This window comes from Podarcis filfolensis, assembly GCF_964270895.1.
Source record: "Podarcis filfolensis genome assembly, chromosome: 11".
Taxonomy (NCBI): domain Eukaryota; kingdom Metazoa; phylum Chordata; class Lepidosauria; order Squamata; family Lacertidae; genus Podarcis; species Podarcis filfolensis.
In genome coordinates this window covers 18,248,916-18,267,329 of record NC_139613.1, presented here as the reverse complement: position 1 = coordinate 18,267,329, position 18,414 = coordinate 18,248,916, and the positions used below count along the sequence as shown (strand labels likewise).

The 18,414-nt window shown below is 44.0% G+C and overlaps 1 protein-coding gene across 1 annotated transcript; it reads left to right on the top strand.

Moving 5' to 3' along the window:
- Window positions 1-1,966: 1,966 nt before the first annotated feature.
- On the top strand, window positions 1,967-17,546 carry C9 (complement C9). Its single transcript, XM_083576176.1, has 12 exons — window positions 1,967-2,309; window positions 2,939-3,029; window positions 4,616-4,760; window positions 5,622-5,769; window positions 6,348-6,486; window positions 8,419-8,643; window positions 11,021-11,261; window positions 12,211-12,336; window positions 13,090-13,271; window positions 14,506-14,734; window positions 15,864-16,052; window positions 17,361-17,546. The coding sequence occupies exons 1-11, from the start codon at window positions 2,233-2,235 to the stop codon at window positions 16,028-16,030; spliced, it is 1,770 nt and encodes a 589-aa protein (XP_083432302.1). The 5' UTR covers window positions 1,967-2,232; the 3' UTR covers window positions 16,031-16,052; window positions 17,361-17,546.
- The last annotated feature ends 868 nt before the right edge of the window (window positions 17,547-18,414 follow it).

Genomic DNA, 18,414 nt, shown 5'->3' with positions numbered 1-18,414 from the left:
AAGTTAAGCTTAAGATTAAAAAGGTAAAGGGACCCCTGACCATAAGGTCCAGTCGTGACCAACTCTGGGGTTGCAGCACTCATCTCGCTTTATTGGCCGAGGGAGCCAGCGTACAGCTTCCGGGTCATGTGGCCAGCATGACTAAGCCACTTCTGGTGAACCAGAGCAGCGCATGGAAATGCCATTTACCTTCCCGCCGGAGTGGTACCTATTTATCTACTTGCACTTTGACGTGCTTTCGAACTGCTAGGTTGGCAGGAACAAGGACCGAGCAACGGGAGCTCACCCTGTCGTGGGGATTCGAACCGCCGACCTTCTGATTGGCAAGTCCTAGGCTCTGTGGTTTAACGCACAGTGCCACCCGCGTCCCTTAATCTTAAGATTAGTACAGAACTATTCCTGCAGAAGTATGCAGGTATGGCACAGTGGCTCAGAAGGGAAGCCAGATCTTGCAGTGCCTTGAACTAACTCTAATCTCTGCTGCCTGATACTCTGTGGTGGATTTATGGCAGGCATCCTCAGACTTGGCCCTCCAGATGTTTTCGGCCTACAACCCCCATGATCCCTAGCTAGCCGGACCAGTGGTCAGGGATGATGGGAATTGTAGTCTCCAAACATCTGGAGGGCCGAGGTTGAGGAAGCCTGATTTATAGCATCTCAAATGTGTTTTCATTGGCCTCTGTGCCACGTACAACTCCCTCTTGAATCAAGCAAATGCATGGATCCTGCTCAGCGATGCTCCAAGCCCCACCAATCTAACCTGCCCACCCTCTTTGGGGTGGTGAATATTCCACTAACTCGTGGCACATTCTGATGTCTGGTTTCAGCATTTGTGTAACTCTGGAAGTGTATACTCAATTCTGACCAAACTAAGCCTCCTGATACTGTATGCATATTGCTCTAGGAGACTGACTTTGGTTAGAATCAAGTATACACCTCCAGAGTTAAATATATTACTTCTGATAAGTGAGCCTCCATGGTAGCTAGAGGGCTGTGAAAATTTGCATCCCCAGCTTTTTAGACTCTTCTCCCCATGTATTAAAGGTAAAGGACCCCTGGATGGTTAAGTCCAGTCAAAGGCGACTATGGGGTTGCAGTGCTCATCTCACTTTCAGGCTGAGGGAGCCGGCGTTTGTCCACAGACAGGCTTCTGGGTCATGTGGCCAGCATGACTAAACCGCTTCTGGTGCAACAGAACACCATGACGGAAACCAGAGCACACGGAAACGCCTTTTACCTTCCCGCCGCAGCGGTACCTATTTATCTACTTGCACTGGCATGCTTTCGAACTGCTAGGTTGGCGCGAGCTGGGACAGAGCAATGGGAGTTCACGCCATTGTGGGGATTTGAACTGCCGACCTTCTGATCGGCGAGTCCAAGAGCCTCAGTGGTTTAGACCACAGCGCTACCTGCGTCCCCATGTACTGTCTGAAACCAAAGGGGTGCATCGGTTGCCAGGTGTGATTCCCGCCCCCCTCCCCAGCTTTCATACCCCACTATAACTAGCAAAAGGTTTTGGGCTGGCTCATAGAAGACCCTCTCCTTGTTTTGTCTTGGGTGCCAGGGTGGTCAGCACTTAACGGTAACGGATAATGCTGTTGCAGCACTAGAGACTTGTGAAATGCTCCAGTTAAGTGGTCTAACTTGTTTTTGGGTGTGCCTACTGCATTCTTTTTTCCGCATTCTTCCAGAGGTTCCTGATGTGCTTTGCTTTTACAATAAAACAGTGCTGCTTTGTCCTCCCCCCCCCCACTTTGTGCATAAGAACATAGGATGCTGCCTTACATCAAGGCAAACCATTAGTTCCCCCCAGCTCCAAATTGTCCAGGCTGACTTACAGGCAGTGGGTCTGCAGGTTTTCGGATGCAGGGGATTCCCAGCCCTACCTGGAGATGCCAGGAACTGAAGCCAGGACCCTCTGTATGCAAAGCACACACTCTGACCCTGGCTACCGCCCTATTGTGTAATGCGTGGAATTGGAGAGAAGAAGGGCAGGTGCCTGGGCTTTCTCTTCTACCCTTCTCTCTGCTTGGGGAATGCCCAGACCAGCTGATTTTCCAAATTCTTCACTGTCAACAAACTCCAGGGTGCTTCCCGAAAGTCAGCAGCAGGCTCTGCCTCCTTTTGGCAGGGGTTTTTGTTTGTTTTTCTGCTAATCAATAACAAAAAGGAAAGGACAAAAAGCTTCCCGTTTGGGTGCTACGGTTTGGTGTCACAGTCGACAGCAGCACCATGAAAACCTTACTGCCTCTTATAGTGGCACTGTGCATCTTAGGAGCAAATGGCTTTATCTCACCAGGGAGGAAAAGGTAAGAGGACTTTAAAATGAATACATAAATAAAATAAAATCTGTGTTTCATTTCCCGCAGCAAATGTGGAATTTGCTCTGATTTCTCTTTGGAGCCTGAAGATAGCGAATCTGAATGATTTCCAGTTTCATTATCAAGGTAGCATATGAGACTGCAGTTCTGCATATGCTTAGATTGTAATCAGCACCAGTGAATTTAGTGGGAGTGGCTTCCAGTTCAAACATGAAAGGAAGATCCACTGTAAGGTTTCCCAGGAAGGAGCATGGCTCTTGGGATGAAAAAAAAGTCCTGTATTTTGGACTGCCCAGTCTAGTTTTAAAGATAGAAGCATCATAAGAAAGGAGAGCAAGTACCTTAAAGTTCTCCATCAGCGGTGAGTGCATGGAGAGCAGACTGAGAAGGCGTCAAGTCAAGTCACCTCGTGGTCGCAGGCTTCCCCACTATAGCAAAATGGGCTGTACATATTTCTGCCTTTGCTTCTGTGTCCATAAAAATCAGCATATGCAAATATATGTCCCTTTTCTCTTCTCTTTTGGGGCTTATTTCCCCCCCTTCCCCAATAACATTGCTTCTGATTTTTAGTTTACTGAATAGTACTGCATAAAAGCATCTTCTTGTTCTATACTAAGAGAGCGAAGAGAAGTGGACGTCAGGCCCATCGATTGCTTGCTGAGCCGCTGGAGCGAATGGGGACCATGCAATGCATGTGCGAAGGAAAGAGTAAGTCATGGGTTTGTGACTGATATGTTAGCTCAGGAGGCTTTTGTTTGAAACAACAACAATGTGTTTTAGGGATAAGAATGTAAGATTAGCCTGAGGATCAGTGGCCCATCCAGTCTGGCATCCTATTCTCACAGTGGCCACTCAGATGCCTGCAGGAAACCCTCAAGCAGCACCCCAGCACAACAGCAATTTCCTCCTGCAATTTCCAGCCCCTGGGATTCAGAATAAATGGCAACTAGTGCTTGCCATTGATAGCCTTATCCTCCATGAATCTGAATTTGTCCGGACCTCTAGCAATGGCACACTTTAGTTTAGCTTGCTTTGTTATCTGACTTTGTAGAGCCACTGGATAATAATGAACTTAGTGGTACCAACCATAATCCGAATTGGAGCAACAATAAGGTACAAATTATTAGGGCTGTTGACATTTTTACCTCAACACAGGGGTTAGACTCTGTGATGCATGCGCCTTTTCCAAACCCAATGTTCCAGTCCTATCCTCAAATTATCTGGCAATGTAGTCAGCATATATTTGGTGGATTGTAGCACAAAGAGTGCCACCTACTGGTGCACTGCACTATACTTGTAGAAGGTTTCTGTGTACAACAGTCTGCATACTGGATGTTTCTACAGCCCTACCGTTAGGCGAGGTGAGGCAGCCACCTCAGGCAGCAAACACTGGGTGACAGGTAGTGGTAGGGAGGTTTGCCTTGTCCTCCTTGAGCTGGTCTGCTGCCTTCAAGTATGCCAAAGGACACTGTCCCTTTGCCACTGTTGAAGTAAAATTCAACTCCCAGTCCAGTAATAATAATAATTTATTTTTATTGTTTTTTATTGTTATTTTATTTTATTTTTTATATCCCTACCCATCTGGCTGGGTTTCCCCAGACACTCTGGGCGGCTCTCAACAGAATATTAAAAACACAATAAAACATCAAACATTAAAAGCTTCCCTAAACAGGGCTGTCTTCAGGTGTCTTCTAAAAGTCAGGTAGTTGTTCATTTCCTTGACATATGATGGGAGGGTGTTCCACAGGGCGGGCGCCACCACCAAGAAGGCCCTCTGCCTGGTTCCCTGTAACCTCACTTCTCACAGTGAGGGAACTGCCAGAAGGCCCTCAGAGCTGGACCTCAGTGTGCAGGCTGAACAATGGGGGTGGAGACGCTCCTTCAGGTATACTGAGCCGCGGTCATTTAGGGCTGTAAAGGTCAGCACCAACACTTTGAATCGTGCTCGGAAATGTAGTGGCCTTCTGAATGTGGAATATGAGGGCAAGGTTCCATCTTGTCCTTTGCTTTAAGCAGCAAAATGTCTTCAGGCATTAGCATTGTAGAAAAAGTAGTCATTGGTATTTTCTAACCAGGCATGCCTTTTGATCAAAGCGCCAAAGAATGGAGACTCCATTGTGGAGATGCGATGAGTAGGCCTCCCTTTAATTTTGTGCATAATCCGCCCCCCAACCTCCCGCTTAGTTTCTGTCAGAGTTATTTGGCATGTACAAAGAATGTACATCATTTCCTGGCTGCTCAGCCACACTAGTCCTTTTGAGCACCTGTAATTCTTCTTCCTTTCTTTTCTAAAGTATCGCTCGAGGAGTGTTGTGAGGTTCGGGCAATATGGAGGGAAGCCATGTATTGAAGCTCTGGGAGACAGACAGTTCTGCCAGCCAGACACCCCCTGCCCTGAAGAGCTACCAGATTGTGGCAATGACTTCATGTGTGAAAATGGTATGCAGTTCTTTTGCATTGTTCTTTGAAACTGATTCCCACGGTGGATTATATTGGAGGTCATTAGTTGCCCATCGCAAGGCACCATCTTGTCATGATTTAGCAGCTCTCTGAAATACTCTTACGGAAGTCTCTTCTCATATGCATTCACCTGGTGAGTATTTCACCTGGAAATGTTGAGCTCGTTTTCCTGATTGTAATGCCAGCGCTTCTGTTCTGTTTTCTAACATTCCTCTCACCCCTAGCGTGTTGTGTAATTGTGGCTTTTTGGCCAATGTTGCCCTAATTTTCATTCACACCAGAGGACATAGTGCCACACAACACTCTATGTTTTTATTGATTTTCCAAATTTTAGCAAATCCACCCCAAATGATCCCCACCCCCATGCAAACAGCAGAAAAGAATTGTATGTTGGTATACCACCCCAAATGTTGTCACTTCACTCCCACAAATAGGGTTTTTTTGTTTTTTTCTGGAATCAAGTGACATGAAAATTAGCTCATAGTTCCTTGAATTGGTATTGTACCTTTTTTCTGCTTTGGTTGTCACTCCTAATCAATATATCATCATCATCATCATCATCATAATAATCTATACCACTCTTTATCCTCAAAGGACAATTATACATGTGTGTGTGTGTGTGTGTGTGTGTGTGTGGTTGTATTTGTTTAATGTCTACATTTCCGCAGTGACAATTTTTTAAATGTTGAAAGGGTAAATCAGGTTTCCATTTCCTTTATGGTCAAAAAATCCACCAGTGGCACTGGGCGGAAACCCAACTAGGTTTGGTTCAAGCCAAAAGACTGAGAGCAATAAGAACTGTTTAACAGCTAGAGACACTGTTCCTCATTCTACACTTAGGACACTGTATAAAGAAAAGGTTGGTGTGTAATACGGAAGACGATTGTGGAGACTTCTCCGACGAAGACAATTGCGAAGGTAATCCTCGTGCACCCTGTCGTGACCGTATAATTGATGTATCAGAGGTTGGAAGAACAGCTGGCCGTGGGTAAGTTCTGGGAAGCTCTTGGGAGAATGATGGGAGATGTAGCAAATCTATTGGCAGGGCCGACCCTACCGTTAGGCAATTTGAGATGCCTACCTCTGGTGTTAGCTTATGAGGAGCAGTGGCAGCAGGTCCCTTGCCTGTTCCTCATGAGTCCCGTGGTCATTCTGCTCTGTTAGAGGGCAGGTCTCTGTGTGCCATGTGACGTGCCCAGCACTCCCTATGATAGCTAGCTTGCCCTCAGTTGTGGTAAGGATGAATTACAGCTGTACCTCAGAAGTTGAACGGAATCCACTCCAGAAGTCCGTTCGACTTCCAAAACGTTTGGAAACCAAGGCACGGCTTCCGATTGGCTGCAGGAAGCTCCTGAAGCCAATTGGAAGCCGCGTCAGGCATTTGGGTTCCAAAGAACATTCACAAACTGGAACAGTCACTTCTGGGTTTGCGGCGTTTGGGAGTCAAAACGTTCAAGTTGCAAGGCGTTCGTCAACCAAGGTGCAACTGTATATTTGAATGGTATAGCAGGTTTTAAGTGACCAAGATCCTGGAAGACCCTAGTTTGTTGTGCGATGTTGTTACAGTGTCAACATTCTGGGCATGGAACCGAAGGAAAGCCCGTTTTACAATGAGTTTTACAATGGAGTCTGCGACAGAGTCCGCGATGGGAATACTGGAATATACTATCGCAAGCCATGGAATGTTGCTGTGCTCAATTATGACGTAAGCCCCTTTGTGCAAAGTGGAGAGTGTACATTTGACTCCACGCTCGCGTAGCTTTATCCAAAATTCATACGCCTCCTGTACGTTGTTGTAAAATGCTACAGCCTGATGCTTCGCACTGACTGGAGTCCTGAAGCCATTGCTAATTTGTCTCCGGCCAAGGTTTTTATTTTAAAAAACGTTGTTGTTGTTTACCAATAATATTGCTGCTTTATTGTTTTGGTAAACAGCTTTGAGGTTTTCCACAATCAAGCGGTAAACATACATTTTATGAAATGAAATTTAAACAAAGGGGTGAGCACCTTTGCATAAGGTAAAGCCATCCCTGCCCCGTCAGCCACCCTCCTGGTGCATACACAAACAGAAATGAATCTGACGCTAATGAAGCTGTGCTGATGTGAACAGCTGGGGGAAAGAGCTGTGCAACACATCCAGGGGGCGGTAACAAATTTGCCGAGCTCTAAGGCTGTGATAACCACACTATTCCACACACAACTCTGCAACGGTATCAAAACGGTTTGATGAAATGAGACCTCCAAAACATCATTAATTCTTTTGTGTTTTGAGCTGATACCCTAATCTCCAATCACTGCCACACCAATAATGATAATAATAAATTTTTATTTATACCCCGCCCTTCCCGGTTCAGGAAACCGGGCTCAGGGCGGCTAACAACAAATTTAAAACACTTAATTGATGCTACAAAAAACAGCATAAAATACGGTATAAAGTGTAAATAACAATAAAATCAAAGATCAATTTAGGGGGGAAATCCATCCAATAAAAGTTACATGATCACCAGGGCTAGCTGGCTAAATTAGTCCCACTTGGGCCAGTGAGGAGACCTGGGGAGAACCAGTTGTGGGATCCCAGAGCGGGCAATCTTCACAAAAAGGGGAGGGGGAGGGATGGAAGGGGAACAAAAGATCTGGATACTAAAGCTCTGGATAGGTGTATTGTTTTCTGTGAGGCTTCTCCAGAACAGAAAAGCAACATAAAAGGCTTAAGAACGAATCAAGAAGTTCTAGACAATGGGTGTTTCGCTCTCATCTTCTTTTCGTCCAATGAGCTAGGCATCAGTCATTGCTATGGCTAAAAGGTAAAGCACTGAAGGAGGCTAGTTTCTCACAAAACAATTGAGAATAGCAGCTGCACATTTTGTATTATATCTCAGGTATTACAGATGCTGGAATCTAGGGGGTTATGGCTGATCTGAGGGCAACCAACCTATTATTCCCACCACTGGGGGGATGCCCATGATTCTACAGATATATTTTAGTTTTAAATATTTTGTTAAAACTCGTACAGACTGAAAACTCTTGTTTTTAACTTGTCGGTGGCAGGAATTGATTCTTTGTTTATTTATCAGTTCTCCCCCACTCTGCTCCATCTTTCCCCCCTGTTTTGTTTTGGATCTTCTATGTTTTTGTTTTTGTTTTTGTTTTTACTTTGGGAATGTGCTGGCCTTTGCTTATATTTGCTTTTGCAGCCGGATAAATGGGTCATTACAACAAGTGTCCAATTGTTAGGGTTTAAGCCTCGTTTTAAATGTATTTGGCTTTTCAGTGTGTTTTTAACTGTTTTTAACTATTCTATTTGCAAACTGCCTTGAGACAGTGGTTTAGAAAGCTATTAATAAATTAATAATAATAACAAATAAGCAATAAAGTTGGTGTGAAATATTAGATAGATAGATAGATAGATAGAACTTTCAGAGAAAATGTGGGGACAAAATGAATGAATGAATGCACTTTATTTTAATTAATGCGCTTTTCTCTCTGTCCTGAATCTGCTGCCGTACATTTTCAATTATTGGCTCTAAGTTTCCAATGTTATAACAGAGAGTGAAAACCATTCCTTCCATCGGGCTGCATATATTCCAGGCAGATTGCCTACTAAATTGCCTGCTATATCTTTTTTTCTCTTTCTAAGACAAAAGGAGACAAAAGATTTAGAAATGAAGTCTACGAGGACCAGGTGTCAGCAGTAAAGGAAATGTTCAGCGAAAGGCATAGGTCTGCTCACTCTAGCTTTTCTCTCAAATTGACGCCTACAGAGGTAGGAAATGGCACATCCGCCGGCTTCAGTTTGAGCACGAACACAGATTCATCCTCCAATGAAACTCTACATAAATTCTTAAAGGATACTAAAGGAAAGGTAAGCTATCCTAAACAAACAAACAAACAAACCCAAAATGGAGAGCCCTTCTGTGTTATTTGGGGGACTTGATATTAGCTGTTAGGAGTGTTTTATTTATTTATTTAGCAAAACTTGTACAGTGGTACCTCAGTTTTTGAATGTAATCAATTCCGGAAGACCGTTCGAGTTCTGAAATGTTCGAAAACCGAAAACTCAATAACCGACAGCTAGGCCTCAGGATCTTGCACTCAGCGGAAGCCACATGGCATGTTCGACTTCCGAGGCATGTTCGAAAACTGAAGCATTTACTTCCAGGTTTATGGCGTTTGAAAACCGAAATGTTCATCAACTGAGACGTTCGAAAACTGAGGTACCACTGTATACGGCTTAAGATACGTTTGTGTGTGTTTTCCTTAACAGTATAAAATATTTATTTAAAAAGCAATAAAAACAGACTTTCTTTAAAAAGGAGACACAATGAAACAATCAAAATATAGATGAAATCAACAGGTTTTTTGAAGGGATACATGTGAAACTGGCCACAGATGTATCCCTAGCTTAAAAAGTCCCAGGAAACAGAGCTGGGTAGAATATAGTACCTACATTTTGCCATTAAAATGTTACTGGTGGCATTGCCCCTTTTCCTACTTTTTAATACAGATTTTATATTAAACTTTTATATAAAATTAATATTCTTTTTTTTTAAAAAAAAGTTTGTTTTAGGTTATTGTGTGACCTATTTACTTTACTATCTCATTGCTCCTGATCAGAGAGAGTAGGTTTCATAGGAGACAACTCCTCGGAGCCGAGGTTCCTTCAAGCTCCTCCATTAAAATATTTGAGGGGGCTGGGCACCCCCAAAGTTGATGGGCACTGCCATTCAAATGCACTGCATCTTGTGATCAATTATGTGCACAGGGCTTGCCTGGGCTCTCCCAATATTTTATTCAAGTTAGTATTTCAGTAGGTTCCAAGTCTCTCCAACCTATGGTGTGGCTGCTAATCTCCCCTAATAGTTTGAGGGGCCCAAAAATGTTTCAAGGGGGGGAGCTGTTTCCACATTCATTTTTGTTTCATCCTCCTTGGATATGTATGCAGAGTTTTTTGAGTCAGTCCACGAGATTCCTAATCCCCTAGTTGAGGTCCATTGAAACTAAGTTTTGTTTTGGGGACTGTAAGACCATCCCTTCCACCCTGATGCTTAGGAATATGTTTAGAGCCCTTTCCAGAGGAATGTTTGTATATACACCAATGAATCTTGAATGAGGAATAATGTGAAAGCTGTGGAGGTTTCCATCAACCTCAGCAAAATTGTTTAATGAAAACAAATTCCCTTCCACTTTGGGCCTTTGATAACTATAAAGCAGGTGGGAATTCACCGGTGAAGCTTCACTAGGCAATATTTAATTTCTATACAACCCTTCATCCAAAGTTCACAGGGTGATTTACAATATCAAAATACAAACCATAATAAGAAATGAAAACAATAACCCATACCAGGGGTCAGCAAATTTTTTCAGCAGGGGGTCGGTCCACTGTCCCTCAGACCTTGTGAGGGGCTGGACTATATTTTAAAAGGAAAAAAGAACGAATTCCTACGCCCCACAAATAACCCAGAGATGCATTTTAAATAAAAGCACACATTCTATTCGTGTAGAAACACCAGGCAGGCCTCACAAATAACCCAGAGGTGCATTTTAAATAAAAGGACTCATTCTACTCATGTAAAAACGCAGTGATTCCCGGACTGTCTGTGGGCTGGATTGAGAAGGCGAATGGGCTGGATCTGGCCCCCAGGCCTTAGTTTGCCTACCCATGCCATACGCGCACAGTTTAAAGGTCCATAGTTTCTTTAATTGGTCAAAGGCCTGAGGAAAAAGGAATGTTTTCACTTGGCACCTAAAGATATGTAAGGACCAGGTGGGCCTCCCTGGGGAAAACATTCCACAAGTGGGGAGCCACCACAGAAAAGGCCTGCTCTCATGTTGCTGTGCTCTGGACCTCTTGCAGAGGAGGCACATGTAGAAGGGCCTCAGATGGTGATTGCAGGGTCCAGGTTAGTTTATATGGGGAGGCAGTAGAAGCTTCAACCATTCTGCTTTAAAGAGGAAAGTCAAAGAGTGATGGTTGGTAGGTGTGACTTCTGGGGCAGCATTCTAACATGCTACCCTTATTGAGCACTGCAGGTTTTAATTTTGACAAGGAGTCAAGCCCCTGACAAGTTAACCCACTTGCGGAACAATAGTGCTTAAAATCCTTTCCAAAGGGAGCATGCCATCAAACGGAAGACTTCCCTCCATAATGTAGGACACATTGTCACCTTAGAGATGGAAGAACATCTGGTCCTCTCATTTTCCCACTGGCAGAAGGTTAACCCCATCGTTCTGCATTACAGCATCAAATATTTTTTCACGTGAAAGGAAACCTCGAACTGGGAACCTTTCAAATGCGAAGGCGTGATGTCCGCCTGACCGACACATTCCTTGAAGATGTAAAATATCTGCCCAGTGCGTACGACAAGGGAGAATATTTTAAATTTTTGGAAATGCACGGAACTCATTTTGCACAGAAGGGAACAGTTGGTGGGAAATATGAACTACTATATGTACTGGACAACCAAACAATGAATAGTGAAGGTAGGAACTGTTTCATTAATTTCAGAGGCTATACTCCGATCCAATTCAGGCTGGGTGCTACCCTATCTGATAATAATACTGAACTATGGACAAAAAAACCAAACAAACTAGCAAACATACTTTTATATAACCAATATCTATGGCAATAAACTATCACAAAAGGAACAATCCAAAACCAATAAGTGATTATTTGGTCTGTTTGTGCAGCCTAAAGCAAAGTCACTGCTTGTAGAGAAACTAGCAAACCAATCAGCTGGTGTTGCCTTTGATGTATTAGCAAAGCTGGAATTTCCATCCCAAGAGCTGTGATGCGTACTCTTATATTAGACTAGTCCTCAATTGCAAAATTGTGACTAATGTAATATAAAGACAGGAGGCAAGAAAAGCATAAAAAATGTGGCACTAGTCATTATGACAGGGACGTGGGTGGCATTGTGGGTTAAACCACAGAGCCTAGGACTTGCCAATCAGAAGGTTGGTGGTTCGAATCCCCATGATGGGGTGAGCTCCCTTTGCTCTGCCCCAGCTCCTGCCAACCTAGCAGTTCGAAAGCACGTCAAAGTGCAAGTAGATAAATAGGTACCGCTCTGGCGGGAAGGTAAACGGCGTTTCTGTGTGCTGCTCTGGTTCGCCAGAAGCGGCTTAGTCATGCTGGCCACATGACCCGGAAGCTGTACGCCGGCTCCCTCGGCCAATAAAGCGAGATGAGCACCGCAACCCCAGAGTCGGCCGCGACTGGACCTAATGGTCAGGGGTCCCTTTACCTTTAGTCATTATGACATGACTGGATATCACCCATAAATGAAAACTAAAAAGTCTTTGCTGCTTTTTCTTATGGGTACAACTTGATTGCCTTTCCGAATATAATTTCATGGTTCAAGAAATTTGTTAATGAGCCTTTCCCTCCTTCCATCTTTTATTGAATGTCTGTTTTTAACTCTGTTTGCAGGAGTCACCTTCGAAGACGTAAAAGCTTGCCTGGGTTACAATACAGTTTTTGGTTTAACAGCTGGCACATTTGAAGTCAACCATACCGACAAAGGGAAAGACTGCAAAAGTAGCAAGATTAGAAATGGTAAATATATCTATATATTTAAAGATTTATGTTCAAAATACACAAAAAGGGGACTATATATTTGGGCACACCCACTTCTGAAAATTTCATGTCCAAGCTGGCAATGGTGGTGGCAAACGTGCCCCTGTTGCAAAGGTGGCCCTGAGGCAAGGAGGTGCACTTTTAGCACTCATTTATCTTTACATCATCCATTCCAAAAGAAATTTAAAAGATGAGTAAGTAAAGTGATGGACTATGCTGAATCAGCAAAGTTAACAGCTAAAATAAGAGAACTTAACAATGACTGTTTTATGGAACAATGGAAGCCTTTTTTGGATTATTTAAAGAAATAATATAATATGAATTCACGAGCAGGATTTGAACTATTTATTGCATTATGGTTATGATATAAAAGAGGGAAGAAAGGGTGCAGCAAAGGAGTGGAACAGAAAAAACAACACCATGGAAAATGGGATGGGAAGTCAATAAAACCAAATAAAAATTTATAATGTAGTGAAACAATGTGAAATTTGTGGAAATTTAATCAAATACATTTTTTTTAAAAAAAAGACATTTTAAAAAGGAGATTGCACAGTAGCACAGATTTGAGTGTCCCACAGTACATATGTTGTCATGAATTTGGCAAAAAGGGGGGGATTTGTTTGCTGTTCTGGGCCCTTCCAGATGTTTGTCTGCATAAGAAAGTCAGAATGATGGTGAGACAACATCCCGAGGGACATTGGTCCATCCTTGTCCTGTTTCTTTCCTCTGCAGAGGGCAACACCTCTAACAACGGAATTATCCACAATGTGATATCTCTCGTTCATGGAGGGAAGACTGAAGTTCTGGTTAGGCTGAAGGAAAAGCTGTCGCGAGGTCACAGCGTCGTTGATGTGGAAGACTATGTCCAGTGGGCAGCGACGCTCCCTGATGCTCCCACAGTGATACAATACGAAGTAAGAGGGTTTTCCTCCTAAACTGATGCGCATATTGGTATGTGGGAGAGCAGACATGGCTCATCCCTGGTGAGGATGTGCATCGCCCTTCCCTTCTCCTCAGATCTATTATTTTATGAGCAGGGAGGGGTAATAAACGCCATTCCTCCTCAGCTTGACTCTGCTGCAGTTGGTGACCGAGTGCCTTGGTTTGTGTGCAATGTGCTGGGTGCACATGTAAGAGTGTGTGTGTGGCAACATCTGCTTTTGACCACAAGCACCACTGGCATGCGCATCTTCAGACGGTTGGCCAAGAGCGACTAAGGTCCTTAGGCCAAAATATCAGTCACCCCTGCTGTAAATGCTGCTCCCTTGAAATAATAATAATAATAATAATAATAATAATAATAATAATAATAATAATATTTATTTGTATCCCGCTCTCCCCAGCCAAAGCCAGGCTCAGAGCGGCTAACATCATATAAATAAGACAATATGCATAATACAATATACAATATGCAAATAAAATAACATTCAGCATTCATTAAAACAATATAGAATAATATTAAATATCAGCATTTCAAAATTAAACAGAAATCCACTCAACAGTTACAATAAGTAATTTCTAACCTCCAATCAATAAAACAACAGCAAACCACAGTGCACAACATAATATAATACAAAATGAGAAGCAGAGACTGGAGGGTGGGGTAAGGCAGGTGGAAGGAGGCCTTGCCTGATGGAGTCTCTCCCCTCACAGTTCTTCCTCCAGGCACAGCTTCCTTATAAGGAGACCCAGGGCCAGAGGGTGGGGCAAGGCAGGTGGAAGGTGGAAATAATAATAATAATAATAGTAATTTATTATTTGTACCCCACTCATCTGGCTGGGTTTCCCCAGCCAGTCTGGGCGGCTTCCAACAAAGATTAAAAATACATTAAAATGTATGACCTTTACTTATTGCTGAACCATGGCGAGTGAATAGGCACGTGTTATGTTTCCAAGGTAAGCACAATGTTCACCTGAATATAAGAGCTAAGGAATTTTAGGTACTTTCCGTGCTAGGGTATTGTGAAGGAATTGGACTTTGCTGTCCGAAACTCTGTTTTACCTGAGAACACACTTTCCTCACATGGTAGAGAACTCAGAGTAGCTAAGCGGAGGCTATCACAAATGTCAGGGAAGCTTTGATCATGCTTGTGCAAAGAGTACCGCTGCTGTAACAAGTTGGATTAAGGTATTTGCATTTCTTTGCAGCCGTACCCAATTTCTACTCTCATACCGGTGACGATACCCAACTCCACCGTAAAGAAGCAGAATCTCGACAGAGCTGTGGAGGACTACGTTGCTGAATATAGTGTTTGCAAATGCCAGCCCTGTCAAAATGGTGGCACTGTCATGCTGTTGAACGGAAGGTGTGAATGCGGATGCACCCCTTACTTCAAGGGAGAAGCCTGCCAGATACCCACAGCGTTTTTTTCACCAGGTCAGCAGTAGATCAAGAATTGAGGGTTCATTTCCGTATTCTATTCAGGACAAGTGAGCTGCGAAGATAAAGCCATTATCCCACCTAACCCTGTACTAGGCTTCTGCTCATACGAACAGTGATAGAATTTTTCCTGGACGATGCCACTTAAAATGCAGGGTAGTGGAATTGCATAGTTTAATACACCTGCAAAAACCCCTTTGCACAGAAAAGCAGGCGTTATGAAGAATATAGCTTCCTCAAGATATTCTCTGGGCCTTCACATCTCTAAACCTGGAACCAAGAAACTCTACCAAACTGGTGGAAAGCAGCAGGGCTGGGACACAAGGCTTAGGGCCCTCGTATTTACGGGACCACCTCTCCTTGTATGCCCCACAGAGGACCTTAAGGTCCATGAACAACCATAGGTTAGAGGTCCCGGGCCCTAAGGAAGCCAGACTATCCTTCACCAGGGCCAGGGCCTTTTCAGTGATGGCTCCGACCTGGTGGAATGCTCTGTCTCATGAGACTAGGGTCCCCTGGCCTCCTCGCTGGCCCAAGTAGGACCAATTCAGCCAGCTAGCTCTGGGGATTATCTAATGCTTACTTTCCCTAAATTGATTTCTGAATTTTGAATTTGTTATTCATGTTTTTATACTGTATTTTATGCTGCTTTTACAATTAAGTTTTTTAAATTTATTGTTAGCTGCCTGAGCCCGGTTTTTGAACTGGGAAGGGCAGGGTATAAATAAAATTTTATTATTATTATTATTATTATTATTATTATTATTATTATAGCGGAGAAGTTGGGGTTCCAGAGGCATTGGCCATTGTGTCACGTAGAAAAGTGCCCTGGGGGAGGAGTTGTGAGGGAAAGGAGCAAGTGGTGGGAAGGGTGCAGCATTCCTCTCCTGCCCAGCCCTTCACTTAAAACGACACCCTGTCCTATTGCTTTGTAGCTGTTCTGTGGAAGCAGAGATCCCTTATCCGCCTAAGAAACACCCCTGTCCCAAATTGCACCCTGACTGACCATTTGGGCTTACAGACACGAAGGCAGTTACTTCAATGTCGAAGTAACTGCAATGCAAGTTTGTTTGTTTTTTGTTTTGATGTTAACTCAAAATATTTTCCACTCCAATCTTTAATTCAGTCCCGAGTGGCACCGATGGGGGCTGGAGCTGCTGGTCTACCTGGTCGGCGTGTGCGCAAGGAGAACGCACTCGGAGAAGGCAGTGTAATAATCCTGAGCCTCGTGGGGGCAAGGACTGTGCAGGAGCTGACTCGGAATCGGGCTACTGCGCTGATGACATTAAATAATGGTGTAGAAGACGCAAAGCAGGTTTGTAGTTACGGTACTCAGTGGGTGTAATAAATAGAAGTCCAACTTGGGTGGGGCAGGAAAATCCCCCAGATCAGTATGCAAGAGGAGAAGTAAGATTGTTCCACTGGGCAAGCAGAAATGCTTGTGTTGACAGAACATCTGTGTTCGCACAATGTTGAATTTTTATTGTGGATATTACGGGGCAAGCACAAATTACATTCTAGGTCATGAGTGGGGTACCTTGAGCCCATAGGCCTCTCTCATGAAGCCAGGGGCAGACTTGGGTCTTTCACATTTCAGCAGAGTTCCATGCAAGGCCAAGCTCTGCGCCCAGTGTGGAGAAACTGGTAAAAGGTAAAGGTAAAGGGACCCCGACCATTAGATCCAGTCATGACCGACTCTGGGGTTGCGGCACTCATCTCGCTTTATTGGCTGAGGGAGCCAGCGTACAGTTTCTGGGTCATGTGGCCAGCCTGACTAAGCCGCTTCTGGCGAACCAGAGCAGCGCACGGAAACGCTGTTTACCTTCCCGCTGGAGTGGTACCTATTTCTCTACTTGCACTTTTTGGGTGTGCTTTCGAACTCCTAGGTTGGCAGGAGCTGGGACCAAGCAACGGGAACTCACCCCGTCGCAGGGATTCAAACTGCTGACCTTCTGATCGGCAAGTCCTAGGCTCTGTGGTTTAACCCACAGCGCCATCCGCGTCCCTGCGGAGAAACTGGTAGCACTGCCCTAAACCTGCCTCTAGCGAAACCTCCCAGGCGTTCCCATTTGGCTCTCAAAGCCATTTCAGCCAATCCACTTGCCCCTTACCTGATATCATGTAATGTAGGCTTTTAAAAATAAAATACCACATGCAGGAGGGAGGGATGGCAGCCAACAGCACCCCCTTTTGGAGCCATCCACTCTGCACACAAAGAGCCCTTACAAGTTTTGCCCATTGACTACATAGGTTGCATCGAAACCGTACATTTAAAGCACATTCAACACACATGGTTTCCCCAAAATTCTGGAAACTGTAGATTTCCCTTTGTGGAGCCGTAATTCCCAGCACCTGTACCAAGCTACAGTTCCCGGGGTTCTTTGGGGAAAGTCGTGTATTTTAAATGTGCACTGAATGTATTTTAAATGTGTGGAGTGGATGTGACTTTTGCAGCAACTTACATGTGTAGAATTTTGACTATGGTGTCAAACTCAAGTTATCTGGAAGCCACCAGCCTGCTTTGACATTGCAAACGTAGGGGATTTCTGTGCATGATACTGGCCGTTCCTGCACTGAAGATTCTCCGGTTAGTTGATCTAGCTGACTGTGTGTCTTTTCACAGGTGTTTGATAGGAACACGACACAACTGGAATGACCCTTGGATCTCCACAGCAAAGTTCAAGCTGCCAAACAGATTTGAAAGATAAGCCAGAAAATCTTGGAACCTGGTGTTAATTTGTTTTTCTTTCTTTCTTTCTTTTTTTAAAGAGTTGAAAATAAATTTCAGCTGATGACTGGCTCAGCACAATACATTTGTATTATTTATTGCTGACACTTTTGTATTAAATTTGTGTGCCACCCTTTCTCCAAGTTGCTCAGTGCAGGGCTTTGATACATTTGTAAAATCATTTATAGTCTACTTTTGGGGCCCCTCAAACAGCTCACATCCAAGCAAAAAAGTAATACAACAGAAACCAATGAAAATACAATAAAACTGAGAACAGAATAAAACAGCGAAGCATAATCACCAAGGAGAGACCATGGATTTAATTGTTATTATTATTCTTTTTTGCTGACTAAATACTAGGTGGAAGTCTGAACAGCTCGTTTAAAAGGAGGGAAGCCCGACAGACCTCCTTAGTAGGGGTAGGGAAGCTTTTCCAAATTGAGGGCCACATTCCTTTCCTGGACACCTCTTGAGGGCCACATACTAGTGGTGAAAGTGGTCAGAAGCAAAAACGAGTGCAGCAATAAATGCCAGTTTTACCTTTTTGGTGCTCTCTCGCACACCCCTTTCTATCCTCCATCAGCCCAAGCAAGAGACATCACCAGAGTGCAAGGACACATTCCAGCAAGGCAAAAATGTCGGGGTACAAAGCAGGGTGTGCCCTAAGGAGAGTTCCATGGGCCAGACTGAGCGTTCTGGAGGGGCTACATTGCGTTCCCGGTCCTGTTCCCCATTCCTGCTCTTTAGAGAAGGAGTCCTATAACCTGAGTGCTGCAGTAGAGAAGTCCTACCTCATGTCCCAACCAAGTGTGCCTGCAAGAGAAGTGTTTTCTTCCTCAAACGTCTGCAAACTTTGGGGTTCTTTCAACCCTCCTGTTGCCTCCCTCTCTTGTGTGAACAGTGCTTTTTTTGCCATATAAGGACAGGCACTCAAAGAACAAATTTGCTA

Bases quoted from the DNA above. Each gene is read 5' to 3' on its own strand.
- C9 (XM_083576176.1), top strand. From the start codon at position 2,233: ATGAAAACCTTACTGCCTCTTATAGTGGCACTGTGCATCTTAGGAGCA. The intron at 6,487-8,418 runs GTAAGCCCCTTT...TCTCTTTCTAAG, and splicing joins TTGCTGTGCTCAATTATGAC to ACAAAAGGAGACAAAAGATT. The intron at 13,272-14,505 runs GTAAGAGGGTTT...ATTTCTTTGCAG, and splicing joins CCACAGTGATACAATACGAA to CCGTACCCAATTTCTACTCT.